Below are 16,248 nucleotides of genomic sequence, written 5' to 3'. Positions count from 1 at the left end.
CAACACAGCCCATTGATTTCAACAGGTTTAAGCATGCTTACGCTATGTGTTGGGGTGTGGCCAGTGGATATTTCTTCCCAATCCCTGCACATATTAAAAATTATGCAGTCTTGATTTCCACATGAAGGTTTACTCCCCATATGGGACAGCTGCATATTCGTGCATTGCAGGGGGTTGGACTAGAATAGTAGATGATTCTCAGGGTCCCTTCCAACTGTACAATTCTTCGATTCTATGCACATGGAAATAGAAAAGGAGACAGCTTACAAGGATGGAACTGAGAAGCTGTTTAATAGAAGCCGGTGAATCAGGTAATACTACAGTGAGCTTTTGAAGTCTAGAGTTTAAAAATAATGATTTGATTCATCTACTTAAGAAAGCAGGGTGGAAACACAGAAACAGAACTTAACATGAGGCAAGAGTAAAAATGCAGTAATTAAACATTTGGTGCTTTTTATGAACTTTAATACCCTAACAGCGCAATTCCATAACTATTTACTTAGAAGAAAGTCCCAATAAGCTCACTGGGGCTTATTTCCAGGTAAGTGAGCCTAGGATTGCAGCCTAAATGAAGCAGCACATGATTTAAAGGTTCTTTTAAACAAACAAACAAAACCAGAACATTTCAAAACAGGCCATTTAATTTTTTAAAAAATGTATGATTGTTTGCTATGCTTTGGTGTTCCACTTGTTTTTGTTTTAGTTCTTGCCAGTAAGCGTAATTATGCATTCATGTTCTTTTCAAATGTTTGGCATTATAGTGAGATCTCATATCTTTCCTCAGATTAAATTTGGCACCACATACGCCACATGTATAGAGGTGAACATCCATGTGCTGCTCGAGTTGTTCGTTATTTGGGAAAATCTGAAAGCAGACCTGGCATATTGTCTCTCCAGCTGACAGGTGGGATATCATGTGCCGGACATGATCGTGCTTCCGGAAGTTTCCTTGGTCACAAATGGAACAGACATACCTGGCCATACCCTTGTGCATGTCGTTGTGAAGGCGCAACTGGCGCTCTCTTAGGAACTGCTTGCCACACGTCTGGCAAGCAAACTGCTTTTCCTTGGTATGCACCGTGTAGTGTTCCCGTAAGTGGCAACGCTGATAAAAGCCCTTCCCACAAAGATTGCAGAAATGCTTGCGCCGGTGGTCTCTTTCATTCTCTTCCATCATGGCATTCTTGAACAGATCTTGATCCAGGCAGCTGGACATGTGCTCAACCACCAAATTCTCCGTCTCGAAACGCAAGCCGCAATTAGGGCACCGGAAAGGGCAGGCTGAATCCCTGTAGAGCTGTTTCTTTGGAAGACTGTTCATCTGGAAATGGCCGTCTCCGAACTCGTCCAGCATCTCCACGTACATCATCTCCTGGATTTCAGACTGCTCCTCGGGGCTTTCTTCCAAGTCAATTTTCTCCTCCATGTTCCTTAAGCCGTTGGTGGTCAAGTCTTGGGGCTCCCCGCAGGACTGCGCATGATCCTGCAACTGGCGCCCTTTCACCAATATCTGGCCACATTTCCCACATGCACATATGTTTTCTATGTGCTTGGACAAGTAATGAGAAGAGAGGTCTTCCTCGGTGATTGTCTGCCCGCACAGTTCACAGGACGCGTTTTCCGGGCCCTCCTCGACGGCACTGACTTTACTGCTAAGGACCCTGGCGCTTCTAAAATATTTCCTGGCCTCCTCATCGATAGGCATGTGAGGTTTTAAGAAAGCTTTCCTAACACGCCTGTTTTCACTGACCTCTTCCTCAATGTAGTACCTGTAAACCGGGTCGTCATCATCCAGTTCGTCATTGTCAGTGGAATCGTTGCCGTCCGTCACCTTAATAATGTTAAACTCTTTCATGTCGTCAATGGGGTTGTCCTCTGGCTCCACCTTGACAATGATCCTTTTCCTCTCCATGGCTCGGCTCCGCTGTTTGCCCAGTGCCTCCAATGAAACGGTACTGCCTTTCCCGCTAGTTACATTCGACGCTGGGGAGGATGACCCATCTGTCGCTTGGCTTGCCTCTGCTTTGAATTTGTCTAGCTGGGGTGACGGGGTTTTAAGGGCGGGGTCTCTCTCGCCACCGTCTTTCTTATCGGCCCCGTAATACCTGGCGTTCTGATAGGAGTGCCTGTTTGTGCAGGACATGATGTGCTCGTCCAGCAGCCGCTCGCAGCTGAAACTGAAGCCGCAGCCGTCGCAGGTGAAGCTCCTCCCAAAGCGGCGCGATATGGACACTCGGTCTTTGGCCTTGCGCGCAGCACTCCCTTTGCAGATCTCCAACGGCTGCTCGGATAAGCTGCTGAGCTGCAGAGCTTCGTCGCTGACCTCCCTGCTCTGGGATGTGCTCACCGTTGAACTTGGCGGCTCAGCGACGCACCTGCTCGTTTCGCTCCCGCTTCGGGCCAGCGTCTCTTCGTACATCCGCACGCCAAAGACCATTTTGCTATTTTGGGTGCTGGAAGCGGAAGAGGAGCACCCCAGACCCGAGGAGTTTGTGTCCTGTATATCTTCCAGACATTCTGGCACATTGTACAGCTGCAGTGAGTTCATGGCCACCTTGAACTGCTCAAAGTTATTGGGGGCCGTGGCGATTTTCCCCAGGTACATGAACTGCAAAATGAGATCAAAGCACTCAGCCGTGATCTTCATGTTGCTGAGGTTCAGCTGTGCCGTGCTGTGCTGCTGGCTCATGAAAAACATCCTGAAATAAGAGCTGCAGGCGGCAAGGACGGCTTTGTGCGCCTGGAAGTAGATGTCGTCAATCGCAATGCAGCAGTCGCAGAGGAAACCCCACTCTCTTTGGTTGTTGAGCTGCTGGAGGACATAGCTGCTGTGGCTGGTCCTTGCCATCTTGCGCCGGAATCACAGGCCTGTGCAAACAAGAGGAAAAGGGAGGAGGAGAGAAAATAAATATATAGTTATCAGCTAGGTTTTTACAACTGAAACAAGAAGAGCCCCACTACCTCATGATCCTAACCAAGGAATGGCCAACATAGAATCATAGAGTTGGAAGAGACCACAAGGGCCATCCAGTCCAACCCCCTGCCAAGCAGGAAACACCATCAAAGCATTCTTGACATATGCCTCTTCAAGCCTCTGCTTAAAGACCTCCAAAGAAGGAGACTCCACCACACTCCTTGGCAGCAAATTCCACTGCCAAACAGCTCTTACTGTCAGGAAGTTCTTCCTAATGTTTGGTGGAATCTTCTTTCTTGTAGTTTGAATCCATTGCTCCGTGTCCGCTTCTCTGGAGCAGCAGAAAACAACCTTTCTCCCTCCTCTATATGACATCCTTTCATATATTTGAACATGGCTATCATATCACCCCTTAACCTTCTCTTCTCCAGGCTAAACATACCCAGCTCCCTAAGCCGTTCCTCATAAGGCATCGTTTCCAGGCCCTTGACCATTTTGGTTGGCCTCTTCTGGACACGTTCATGGACCACATCATGGTACCCTTCCGGTGCTTCTGTTGGACTCCATCTCCCGTTAGCCCCAGCCAGCATGCCAAATGGCCAGGGATGATGGGAGTTGTAGTCCAGCAACATCTTTGTTGGTTATCCATGCCCTAACTGATTACCATACTAGCCAAGGAGGAATGCATTTTGATAAGCTTCTGGAGCCAAATGAGAGGTACAGGAGACCTCGGGGAATCTGTGTTGTAAGTGTGTGTGTTACTCACTGGGTTTACTCACTGGCTTCTCTGCCTCTACCCAGGGTAATAAGCAAGCAGGCATCTGTGCCTATGTGGGGCCCACCTGTAGGCCAACTTGGGTTCCATGACAGAAAGGTGGGATATAAAAGTAGGAAGATTAAATGAATAAAAATACTTGCAGGAGCTGGAGAGGGTAGGCTGTGATCCTAGAAATCCTAGGCGGGAGAAAAAGCTTCATTGAAATCAACGTGCCTTAAGAGCCTGGTGACACATTGCACATGCTGTGTGAAAAGTATCCATGCCTAGTGGAGCTCAGCTTGTTGAGATTTCCCCCCTGAAGGCTGGCGGCACGGGATTTCAAGCTACCGCACAGAGAAGCCGGAGTGTGTGCTCAGGTCTCACAAGGTCTCAGAGAGAAGCAGATGCTTCTTTGGCACAGCTCAGCAACTAACCTTTCCAATGAGTTGGGAGGGGTATGTTCCAGGGGAAATTAGCCCCTGGAAGATAATAAGAGATAAAGGAAAAAAAGTGGCCAGAAGCTCCTCCTTTCTTGAATGTTTGCCCACCCTCTCCTCAAGTTTTCTCTAGCTGGCTCCTGGTAGCAAGTTTTCTAGCTGGCTCCTGGTACCACACTCCTTGGTAGCAAATTCCACTGCCTGACAGTAAGAGCTGTTCGGCAGTGGAATTTGCTACCAAGGAGTGTGGTGGAGTCTCCTTCTTTGGAGGTCTTTAAGCAGAGGCTTGACAGGCATATGTCAAGAATGCTTTGATGGTGTTTCCTGCTTGGCAGGGGGTTAGACTGGATGGCCCTTGTGGTCTCTTCCAACTCTATGATTCTATGATTCCTGGGAGTCTTCAGTAGTCTTAGAAGGCAAGATTTGTGGTCTACCTGTATGAGTAATGCACAGGTCCCCAGCTGTTTTAGACCTGGGGAATTATTTTGAAGCCTTCGAAAACACCATGGACACTGCTGCAAAACAGCTGAATGATTTAAATCAGCCTTTTTTTCCTTATTAATTTCAGTCATCTAAATAAAATCCATCCATCCTGCCAGCCACTGCCAATATGTAATTAAAATAAAATAAAATCAGGAGGGGCAGAGCACGAAGCAGAAGGTCCAAGGGCAATGCAGTGTCTAAAAGCACCATGCTGCAGGACCCTAGGAAGAACATCTTGCCATGCTCTTGTTTCCAAGGAATTGTCTTCAGAATTACAGCAAAAGGGTATTATGTGCTGCAGCGGGAACTGGAGTGAAGCAGGCAAGATATTATGCTGTGCTAATTATGCAAGTCAAAAAGACCTGGCTTCTAGTATTCTGGCTGGCTGGTCCAATCCCAAGGCCTCATCCTGGTTACTTGTCACAGGAGCTGATGGGCTTCCATTAATGCACAGCTTCTAGAGCAGTGTTTCCCAACCTAGTGCCTCCAGATGTTTTCGGACTACAATTCCCATCATTCCTGACCACTGGTCTTGCTAGCTAGGGATGATGGGAGTTGTAGTTCCAAAACATCTGGAGGCACCAAGGTTGGGAAACACTGTTCTAGAGAAACAGGGGCCACTTCCTGAGGTAATATAAGCAGTAAAGCTGTGGTGAAACTCTTGCCCCAATGCAGCCCAGGGCAGGTGTGCTCAACTACTCAAAAAGCACATTGCAGAGATTTGTAGCCATCCTGTTTTTCTTGCTAAGCGGGCTGCATTTTGGTTTTAATCAACTCATACCATTGCCGCTCCCCTGTCATGTGACAAAAAAGTACCAAGTTTTCAGCTGTGAGGGCTTTAAAAGGATGGGGGGGGGGAGACTCAATTCTCCATGGTGGAATCTCCAAACCGCACTGTACGATATTTTAGGACGATGGTTGTTACTTCAGCTCTGCACATTGCAGAAAGGCCACATGTGCTGCATTTGCAGTGCGCGCAATATGTTTCAGCTTCTGTTAACAGCAGACACTTGGAAATGTGATTTGGCTTTGCTGCTTGGCTGAGAAATGCTATAGGGTCATTCAACCATTCCAATATTTGGGGGGGTGGGGGTGTCAAGAACATTACAGTAATGATGAAACTGATCTAGTGCTTGCCCATCAAAATCACCTAGAGTCTCTCTCTCTCTCTCTCTCTCTCTCTCTCTCTCTCTCTCTCTCTCTCTCTCTCTGTGGGTGTGTTGGGGTGATAATTGACTCTTCCCATAGCAGCTTCCTGCACATTCATTTGTCCATTATGGAACTGAGCCAGAAGCAACAGATGCTACTGTCTAAATGAGCCCCTAGGCTAGGGTGCATCTAGCAATCATGGGTGACCCTTACCCCAAAGGCACATTCCTCTACTACAGTGATGGCCAAACTTGGCCCTCCAGCTCTTTTGGGACTACAATTCCCATCATCCCTGACCACTGGTCCTGTTTGCTAGGGATGATGGGAGTTATAGTCCCCAAACAGCTGGTGGGCCAAGTTTAGCCATCACTGCTCTACTATCTTCCGGGACATATGGATGTCAACAACCACCAACATATTTTGTCCTTGTTTGGGACGGTGGTGAAAACGAATCCATGTCTCATTTAGGATTTTCCCATTCTCTGTGCCCGTTTGACCATGCTCATCTTAGGACATATTAGAAACAGTTTGCTAAAACCATCATGGGCTGCAAACAGTGAAGACGTGCTTTCTAAAGGCTCATGGAAAAATACCGGTTTCGTTAAGGAAATTCCTAAGCATAGCAAGGCGATCCCAAGTGCTCCAGCAGCTTGCTTCTCCCTCTTCATGTTCACAGGATCATGTCCTGCTTTCCCCCTCTCATGTGCACCCTCCTCGCCTTCCCCTTGCAGAGCTAACTATGGTTAGCAAAACATGCAGGTTTGTAGCCACGAATAGAACTTGGTTAGAATTAAGATAAATGCACACGTCATGTTCTCTCTGATAATGCAAAGAAGAGCAAATTTGCTGAAGGGGGCAGGGAAAGAGAATATGATCCTGGCGGGGTGTTCCTAATTGTGATTAGGAGAAGGGGCAACTTTACTTCTGCGTTGCGGTCCTTAGCCCTTTTTGCTAAAGAAAACCATTTGCCAGCTTTCACATTCCCCCCAACCCAAGCTCTGCCAAACAAGCATGCGAGGAGTTTGTTACTGAGAGGCTGGAGCTCCACCGTACCACAATGCGATCTCTCCATAGTCTCCAAAAATAGGCAGGCTTGCTGCCAGAAGTGGGACAGAGCTACGGCAAATATGCTGGATTCCTAATAATGAGAGAGACGTCGCTGTTGCAAAACAGGACGGCTGAGAAGGGCCTTTCATGAGGCCTGGCAAATGGATCCACAGAGGTTACAAGTCTGCATATTGTTGTTGTTGTTGTTGTTACTTGCCACGCAATGCAGAAATAGTCTATTTACAAAAGGAATCTCTATAGAGTCAAAAGCACAGCAATCATCAATATACTAACACTAGCTAAAAGAATTAAAAGAGCAGGAATGATAGAATCACAGAATTGTAGAATTGGAAGGAACCCCAAGAATCATCTAGTCTAGGGGTGCACTACTTGCGACCCTCTAGATGTTTCTGGACTACAACATCCATCAGCCCCGGACAGCACAGCCAGTGATGAGGGGTGATGGGAGGTGTAGTCCAAGAACATCTGGAAGGCCACAGGTTTAGCACCCCTGATAGTCCAACGACCTGCAGTGCAGGAATCTCACCTAAAGCATTCATGATAGATGTCCACCCAACCTCTGCTTAAAAAGTCTAGATAGGGGCTCTATGCGACAAACAGGTTGTTCATCTGCTTGGCATGCAGAAGGTTCCAAGTTCAATCCCCAGCATCTCCAGGAAGGATTGGGAGAGCTCCTCCATCAGAAGCCCTGGAGAGCTGCTGCTGCTGCCAGCCAGTGTAGACAAAAGTGAGCCCAGCAGACCTGTGGCCTGACTTCGTGCAAGACAGCAGTTTCAACAGAAGCAAATGCATACTCAGCATTAATCCAGTTTACAAAAGCTTTCCTCTTGGGCGGCAGGGAGATGGTTCTCTAGCCTCAGTAAACCAGGTGCCAGTTCACATACGTCAACAGCAGCCCAACATATGGAGCAAATTGCCACCATCCATTAGAGCAACGAATACAACACGATGGAGATCTGTTTAAGTAAACTAGCAAACTAGGGGGTGGTAGCAAACAGTGTTTCCTTTTTTTGCAAATATCCGTATCCCAATCTTCCTCCAAAGAGTTCAGAGCGGCTTTTCATGGAGGTTGCCTCATTTCATTCTCACAAGAAGGCAGGCAGGAAATAAGAGGGAGGGAGAAGGACAGGAAGACAGATGGGCAGGGAAACCGCTCAGCGGAGCTTCATGGCTGAGTGGGGATATGAGCAGGGTTTCCTGCAGCCAAAACAAACTCTCTTCCAAACTGGATACTTATCTCCCCTGCCTTCTTTTATCTCTAGCCTGAGTTAACCGCAGACGTATGCCTTTTCAGCGAGATACCAATGGCTTCCAATACATTGGAAAATCCTAAGTTGCAATTGTTCATAAGGTATATTCTTCTATGAGGTGTGCAAGAGAAACATTGCCATCACTTTTACAATTTACACACACACACACACACACACACACTACTGCTAGAGGACAAGAATCCCAAGACTACATTAAATGTAGCCAAATTCTGTGTGTCTGCAATCAATCGCAGGAAGCAAGTGGTATCCCATAATGATCAAACCCCTAAATGTTAACTACAGGGGGTAGCTAGCTAATAATTAATTTTAATTTTTAAATTTAAATCCTTGCTATATTCATACTGTCCTTTGTATTTTTGATATGTTTTATGATCTGTGATATTGTGCGCGTTGACGCTGGTCTGCGACCGTATTAATAAATTCATTCATTCACACACACGCAGGACAGTGCACCATGAGAATGGTGGAATTTCTTTTTATTATTATTATCACAACAACCCTGTAAGGAAGGTTAGGCTGAGGAAGACTGAATGGGAACTTGCAGCAGAGCCTTCAGTAAGGGTGTCCCTGAACAGCATTCCTATTGAGATAAAACAGGTTCCCACTCTCTGTACTTTCCAAAAACAACCAAAGACGTTTTTGTTGTTGTTGTTTCAACGAGCTTTTCCAGATGAATGAAAAAAGTCTCTGCCTTAGATGTTCATTTTGTACCTTTCCCAGTTGTTTTTGTACTGTTTTTGAGAACGGCTTCTAGCTGTTCCTATGGTCAGGCACGGCTCTAGGTGTAGTCCCGGTGGCGTGGGGCGCTGGCCCGGCGCTCGCGGCGAAGCCGTGCAGAATCCGCGCTGCGAGGGCGCCAGAGCGATCTCCGCGCCTCAGCGCCAGGGCGCCCGACCTGCTTGAGACGGCCCTGCCTATGGTGGTGTCTGTCAACCTCCTCTAGACATATTTAAAAAGGGTATTCCTATGTCAATTAATTAAGAAGAATAATTAAGATAAAATAATGGCCCAAGGAAGCTCCGTAGCTCAATGGGAAAATGAACCTAGGTCTCTGTGGGGTGCAAACGACGAGGCACTTTAGCTGCACGTTGCTCATCCATTCCCACACAAAATCTCCCATTTATGTTCGGGGATCATAGAATCACAGAATTGTAGAGTTGGAAGGGACCCTGAGGGTCATCTAGTCCAACCCCCTGCAATGCAGGCATTTCAACTGAAGCACCCCCAATATCTGCTTAAAAACCTCCAATGAAGGAGAGTCCACAACCTCCTGAATAATGTGTCGTGTTCCTGTCTTGTAATCTTTAAAACACATTGAGGGATCTGTGAAGGGGGGTTAAGAGGTGGGTGAGTGTAATGGACTGAGGCTAACAGGCAAAAAGCCACATATAACGAGTTTGTGGCTGGGGCCAGAGTCTAATCACAGACGCTCAGGCTTTTAGGGCCAAAGGAGACACGGAAGATCCCTGGTCAAATTTCCAGAAAGCTCAAAAGCAGCTGCCAGGAATAGGGAGGCACCGATCCCAATCAGGGCAGTAGCAAGAGGGAGCCTGTGCGCGTTTAACTCTTTTCTTCCACACTGCTTTCCTCGTCTAAAGCATGGGTAAGCAAACTCAGGCCCGGGGGCCAGATCCAGCCCAATCAGCTTCTCAATCTGGCCCACGGACGGTCCAGGAATCAGCGTGTTTTTACATGAGTAGAATGTGTTCTTTTATTTAAAATGCCATCTCTGGGTTATTTGTGGGGCCTGCCTGGAGTTTTTACATGAGTAGGATGTGTGCTTTTATTTAAAATGCATCTCTGGGTTATTTGTGGGGCATAGGAATTTGTTCATTCCCCCCCCCAACATATAGTCCAGCCCCCCACAAGGTCTGAGGGTCAGTGGACCAGCCCCTGCTGAAAATGTTTGCTGACCCCTGGTCTAAAGCATTCCTCCAAAGGTGCGAAGAAAAAGAAAAATGCATGTTCCTGTATCTGCAAGCTGGATGTCCGGGGGCAAGGCATTTCGATCAGGAATGCAAGGCGAGAGGAAAGGGCTGCTGCCCCATGCCAACCCAACTCTTCCTCCCCTCCCACCCCACAACTGCTTTTACATCCTTACAGACAAACAAGACCCACGGGAAGATCAACACGCCTGCTTGGTGCCACTTCTGCCCTTGACCACAATGCTACAGCAAGCTCGGCATCCCTCCTCAAACCAACGCAGGATGCTTCATGTGTCAACCAACATCCACACAACATCTCGAACCTCCTAGAGGACAGCCTGTGTCAGAAGAAGAGAAAAAGAGGAGCTCTGGGTGGGTGGCTTAGGAGGACAACATGCCTCTTGCCACAGGTGCTGGCATGGCTTGAGGAATGCAAGGAACTGCCTTATACCAAGCCAGACTATCGGTTTGTCTGGAGCATTATGTATACACTGACCAGCAGCAGCTCTTCAAGCAGGAGTCTCTCTCTCCCGATCCTGAAATTTGGAATCTACGTCATGCAAAGTTGACGGGTGCTCTGCCGGTGCACCCTTCCCCGAGCTGAGCCACCAAACCTACCCAATTCCTGCAGCTTCGCTTCACCCGACTCGCTTCCTAAACTTTGTTATCACCATCCTTTCCGCATCCTTCCGACACCCTCCTAACAACTGTGAGCCAGTCGTAGCTGCGGCGTCGCTCCTTCCCCGACCGTGAGGCTTCTGCTATAGAGCACTGGAAAAATTAATAAACTTGAAATAAACTGCAAAGGGGGCGGAGAGGGGGGGCCTTAACGCAGGAAATGCAGCAGAGGCGAGCAATGCCTTCCAAGCCAAGGAAGACTCCCAGCATCTCCTCCTGTTTTCCCTTCCGCAGGAGCGGTTGCCTAAGCAGCGAGAGCTCCAGTCCACATGCCGCTCATGACATCACCGGCTATATTGGTTTGCAACAAACAGTCGGCGGAGCAGCAATGGGCAAAAGCACCCACACACAAAATGCGGTGAGAAAGCATGCAGGGGGGGAACAGATTCTGCCTCCGAGAAACTTAACAGGGAGATGCAAAGCGGTCTTCTCGCAAGTTATCTATCAGCCGGGCAGGCATACGCTGGCTTCCTGCTTCTGCAACTTGTCCTCCATTCCCATCCGCCCACCTCTCCACCCGCTAATGCAAGAAGAGCGTTTCTTTGAAATGAAGAAGAAGAAATTCCGCCACAGTATTTGCACAATTCCCTAAGCGTCACGGCTCCGGCTGGCTGAATGCACTAAGGCAGCACTGAGAGAGGAGGTTTCCCAGGCTTGCGCTGCCCGAAAGGGACAAAAATAAAAAACAAATATTTGTTGGTTGGAGGCCAACTAACAGAATGTTTCTGAGCAAATTAAGCCAAGAGTAATTCTGCAAAGAGAGATACTGATTTTCTGTGACTGGGGAGGCCTGGGTAATGGGGGCTCGGTTGTGTCGAGAGGAATGTCATTCCCAAACTTCTGAGCCGCAGGATTAAGAAGGGGGGAAACATTTCATTCTTGCAGCCAAAAAGTAGTTTGCTTTTCGGCAGGGGCAGCATGACGGGGAACCTGCTGAGGCTCACCCCTCAACTGCAGACTCCTGGAGCCCCCTGATTTCTTCCCCGTAGCTCAGGGGCAGAGCACATGCCTTGCATGCGGAAGGTCCCAGCTTCAATCCCTGGCGTCTCCTGATAAGGCTGGAGAAAGCTCTTGCTTGCAATCCTGGAGAGCCATTGCCAGCCACTGCAGAGGATACTGATCTTCCCAAGTTACTAGTCCAGCGTGTTTCATGCCCACCTCGCTGAAGGCATTTTAAAACATTGAGGACTGGCTACCAAAGTGCCTTCTGTGCAAATTACCCCACCTTTCCTCCGATGAGTTCAAGATGGCCTACTTGGTTCTTTTCCAACCCCATCCCCTGCCACTACAACAACCCTGCGAGGTAGGTTAGGCTGAGAGACAGTGCCTGCGCCAAAGTCGCCCAGTGAGCTTCATGTCTGAGTGTGGATTTGAACCCCATTCTCGCAGGTCCTAGCCTGCCTGACATTCTAATCACTACACAACCCCGGCTTGTCTTTGTCCCCGTGTTGCTAAGCGCAGCCTGAAACCTACGCAGCACCCAGGAGAGCTCATTCAATTATCAGAGCAAGCTGGTGCATGCCTGCGCTGCCTGCAATCCTATTAGGCATGGGAGCAAGAACCACTGAACTCAGGGAGAGTAGTGAGCAGACAGGCAAGAACTGCATTGCAAGACCAATCTCTCCTCCTGCGCTGCACTTGAGATGGAGCCCAGTGGAATCTGATCAAATGCAGGTTTTTGTGGCTTAAGAATCAAGGCAGCTTTTCTCTTCCCCCAACCCCATGGCTGTGTTCCAACATCAAGCCTGTCCAAGAGCCCTGAACAACTCAAAGGCTGGCTCTTTATTTTGCACTATCTCAGCTGGTCTTACTAAATAAAAGGTCTGGCCCAACTGTGCAAGGCTTCCTTAGATCCCAAGGATCAGTTCTCCCAATAGGGAGGTGACAGGAAATAATGCATGGGGAAATCTACCACAATGCAGAGGGTGAAGTTTTCTTGTCAGTGTCACGTCCGATGGCGGTTCCAGATAATTACTTTAACCATAGATGCATGGAGTCTGGTAACGTTCAGTGGTACACTTTTAGCATGCAAAAGTGTCCTGGGTCAATCCCAGGCATCTCCAGACAGAGCAGGGCAGCAGTCCTGCTTTGAACCCTAGACAGTTGCTGCCACTAAGTGTAGACAATATTAAGCTAGATGGACCCTGGGTCTGGCTCTATAGGAGGAAGCTTCCTGTGACCCTAAGATTTCTCACAATGTTGGATTCTGCTCCTGCATTGTTGAGAATAAGACCATGAAAAAACTTCCGTGTCTGGTCGCCTGCAGAAAACTCCTGCTCACCACAGGCGACCAAGTCAGCGCAATACTATTCTGAACAAGGGGCCTGTGAAAAATACATGGATGGACACAAGAAGTAACCTTATGGCACATTAGACCATACATCGGCAACCTCCGGCCCATAGGCCGTATACAGCCCACGAGCCGCCCAGTCACCAGGCACCGAGCCGCCCGCTTGGCAAGTCCCCCGCCTGCTGCGCTAAACTGGCACAGTGCGGCACGGCTACTTGCCGAGCGGTGCCGGAAATGGCGCCTGCGCCAACACTGTAAATCGCGCCTGCGCAGCTGCAGAAGTGATTTCCGGCGCTGCGGACATGCGCAGAAGCCGTTTCCGGCCCCCCGGACATGGGCAGTGCGCCAGAAATCGCTTCTGCGCATGTCCGGCCCATGGACGATAGTCCGTGGGAATGCTCCGGCCCACAGCCGGAAAACGTTGCCGACGCCTGCATTAGACTATCCATCCAAATAGCCGAGTACTGGTTTTAACTGGTGATGCTAGGGAAGAACTGAACCAGTGTTAGAAACTCAAATATATAATCTAGGTGCTCCTTAAACCAGGGTTACAGTCACCAAATGGAATGCCTAGTTGCCATTTTGGGGGCAGACAGCTTGAAAGTCTCACTTTTCAATGAGACTTTTTGGTTCCTGAAATTCATTCTGTTTGTGCAGATAAAAAATATAGCAGGTAGAATTCTACAGGATGTGTTGCTAGTGTGTGCAAACAGTCAGGATCCAAGGATCCCCAGGCATGCAACTCCAGATGGTAGAGATGTCAGGCGACATCCTGGCACCCGGGCACCTTCAGTTGGTTGCAGGTGGCCAATAGCCATGTGCAAAACGTGCCTGGCAATTTTTGAGTACTGGATTGAACCTGAGACCGTCTGCATGCATGGCATGTGTTCCACCACTAAAGTATGAGGCTTTAGTATAAGAGCACACCTGGAAGAAGGGGTGTCCTTTCCTAAGTGCCCCTTTTTTCAGAGGTTGCAGACACTTGAGAACAGATTTTATACATTCTGAACTTCCCATCTTGCACTGCTGCCATAGGAACATAAAAAACCAAACCAAACCAAAGTTACCTTTGACAGCCGATAAGCCTCAGCACCCCTTGGGCTTGACAGTTTCAATCAAATTTGAAAGAAACAGAGCGTGGGGTAGAGCAGAAACATACCTATAAATCTACAACCACAAATCTCAGGGCAGTTTGTAGCAAAGTGAGAAGAAAGCAGTTCAAGGAGTATTCCCCCTCCCCCAGCAGAGTACAGTATCCTAAAGGGCCATGGTTTTTAAGGTAGGCCATATTCAGAGCCTGGATAGCTTGGTTAGAGTGTGGTGCTGATAATGCTAAGGTTGCAGGTTCAATCCCCACATGGGACAGCTGCCTATTCCTGCATCGCAAGGGGTTGGCCTAGATGATCCTCAGGATCCCTTCCAACTCTATAATTCAATGATTCCAAGAGTGGGGACGGGAACTGTGACTTGTGAACTGCAGACCTTGCACATTCACCAAAGCAGGACAAGCGTCTAGATCAGGGGGGGTCCAGCAGTCCTCAATGTTTTGGTGGCCTTCAGCAACATCTGATGCCTTGCCCCAGCCCTTGCACTGCCTTCCCAAAACCAGGTAAGCCAGGCTCTGCGCATTGGGAAGGACGTGCCCATCTTCCCAAAGCCTAGTTCGCATTTTCCCAGCTTGGGGAAGGAAGTAGGAGGGCTCTAGGATCCTGCCAGAGCCTCATGCCTCCTTCTTTGGGAAGGCAGCATGAGGGCTGTGTGTGTGTGTGTGTGTCCAATTATAGCTTCGTCACCCACCACCCGGTCCGGGGTTCGTGCCCAAGTACTTTTGCGGCCCACTTGGTATGAAAAGTTACCAGCGCCGGACGAAATGTCCGTGGGACCTCGGCTTTAAGAGAGCAGTTGGATCTCCCGGATCCACGGCATTGCCTCGATCTCCCCCGCCGCTCCCGATCCCCGGACCCAAGTTTTGCCGACCCTCCGCGCAGCAGAGGGAGCTATGCCGCCAGGGGCGCCCTGCCGCCTCGCCTCTCGCCCTCTCCCTCAAGGAGAGCGCCGATGGCGGCGCAGGACGCAAGCCACATGGCTCCAGCGGGGCAGGGCGGGGAAGCAGCCCCAGAGGCCTCGGCCGGGAAGCCCCGATGCATCCAAGGCCGGGCGTGCCAGCTAGCGCCGCCTTTCCCTCTCCGGAGCGCGCGCAGGAAAGAGAGAGAGAGACGAGGACGGAACCAGCCTCTCCAAACAGGCGCACGCAGGGGCGGCTGCCCGAGCGCGCTTCTCCGTCTGCGATCGGGCGCTGCCCTTCCGCGATCGCGCTGCGCTCGGCTTCCCCCAGGCCCGAGGCCTCGCCCCGGCTGCAACGCGCCTCGCTCCGGCGCTGCGCCACCGAGGAAGGCTCTCTACTCCCGCGGCCTGCGCAAGTTCTAACCGGGGAAGCGAGCGCCGCGCCGCCGTGGTTGCCCCCCGCGCCCCACTTACCCGAGGCCGATGCAGGCATGCAGAATGCGCGCGCGCGGGGGGGGGGGGAATCCGGGAGAACAAGGCAGGCGAGCCGCGCGGGGGCTCGAAGGGCAGCCAGCTGCTCTCCCGGCGCCGCGGCCGCCTTCTCCGGCTGCAGCAACAAAGGACTTCCGCCCCCGGCCGCGCCTGCTGCTGCTGCTGCTTCCCTTGCTGCCGCCCCTGCTATGTTGCAGCAGAAGCAGCTCCGGCTCCGCCGCGACCGCACGGAGCCGCCGGACCCCTCCCCCCGGCTGGCGGCCAGCGAGCGGCGCCGGGCCCTGCTGGCGACGGCGGGTGCGGCCAGGGTGCAGCGGCCCCCCCCCCCCGGCGCATCTTACTGCTCCGCGTTATCTTGCACGGTCCCATTCATTCCCCGTCTTTGGTGGGGAGGGGGTCCTCCGCCGGAGTGCCCAAGACCAGTGTGTCCATGTCAGGCTGTGCAAGGGGGGTGGGGTGGGGGACAGGACTTCAAAGGCACCCAGCAAGAGTGGATCTGCTATTAGAATTACGGAATTGTAGAGCTGGAAGGGACCCCAAGCGTCATTTAATCCAACCCCCTACAATGCAGGAATGATGCCCTTTAAACTTCATGGCCCCTAATCCTAGAGGGGCCCCAGAAGCGATTTTCGTCCACATTGCTTTAAAAGGGGAGGGACGCTCTTGTAGACTCAATTTCATCATTCTATGATGCATCTCCCTAATTTTTATCCCCTCCTCATAACTCGAAAACAGTAAGGAATAGGAATTTTAAATTTGCATCATTGACCTTGAAATAAT

At 50.0% G+C, this 16,248-nt stretch overlaps 1 protein-coding gene across 4 annotated transcripts; it reads right to left on the bottom strand.

Moving 5' to 3' along the window:
• Positions 1 to 269: 269 nt before the first annotated feature.
• ZBTB1 (zinc finger and BTB domain containing 1) lies at positions 270 to 15,769 on the bottom strand. Of its 4 annotated transcripts, XM_035104577.2 has the most exons (3): positions 10,501 to 10,609; positions 10,214 to 10,342; positions 270 to 2,868 (listed from the first exon to the last, which is right to left on the bottom strand). In XM_035104577.2, exon 3 carries the CDS (start codon positions 2,846 to 2,848, stop codon positions 731 to 733), a length of 2,118 nt encoding a protein of 705 aa, XP_034960468.2. In that variant the 5' UTR covers positions 2,849 to 2,868; positions 10,214 to 10,342; positions 10,501 to 10,609; the 3' UTR covers positions 270 to 730. The 4 variants fall into 4 exon arrangements, with proteins under 4 accessions (XP_034960468.2, XP_034960476.2, XP_060127447.1 ...); XM_035104585.2 differs by lacking the exons at positions 10,214 to 10,342; positions 10,501 to 10,609 and adding an exon at positions 15,451 to 15,769; XM_060271464.1 differs by lacking the exons at positions 10,214 to 10,342; positions 10,501 to 10,609 and adding an exon at positions 10,623 to 15,003.
• Between the last annotated feature and the right edge of the window lie 479 nt (positions 15,770 to 16,248).

The sequence above is a fragment of the Zootoca vivipara genome, chromosome 1 (genome assembly GCF_963506605.1).
Source record: "Zootoca vivipara chromosome 1, rZooViv1.1, whole genome shotgun sequence".
NCBI classification, from domain to species: Eukaryota; Metazoa; Chordata; class Lepidosauria; order Squamata; family Lacertidae; genus Zootoca; species Zootoca vivipara.
This window is presented reverse-complemented; position numbering and strand designations above follow the sequence as displayed.

What these genes read in the sequence shown, in the direction of transcription:
- ZBTB1 (XM_035104585.2), bottom strand. Translation starts at nt 2,848, where the DNA reads ATGGCAAGGACCAGCCACAGCAGCTATGTCCTCCAGCAGCTCAACAAC.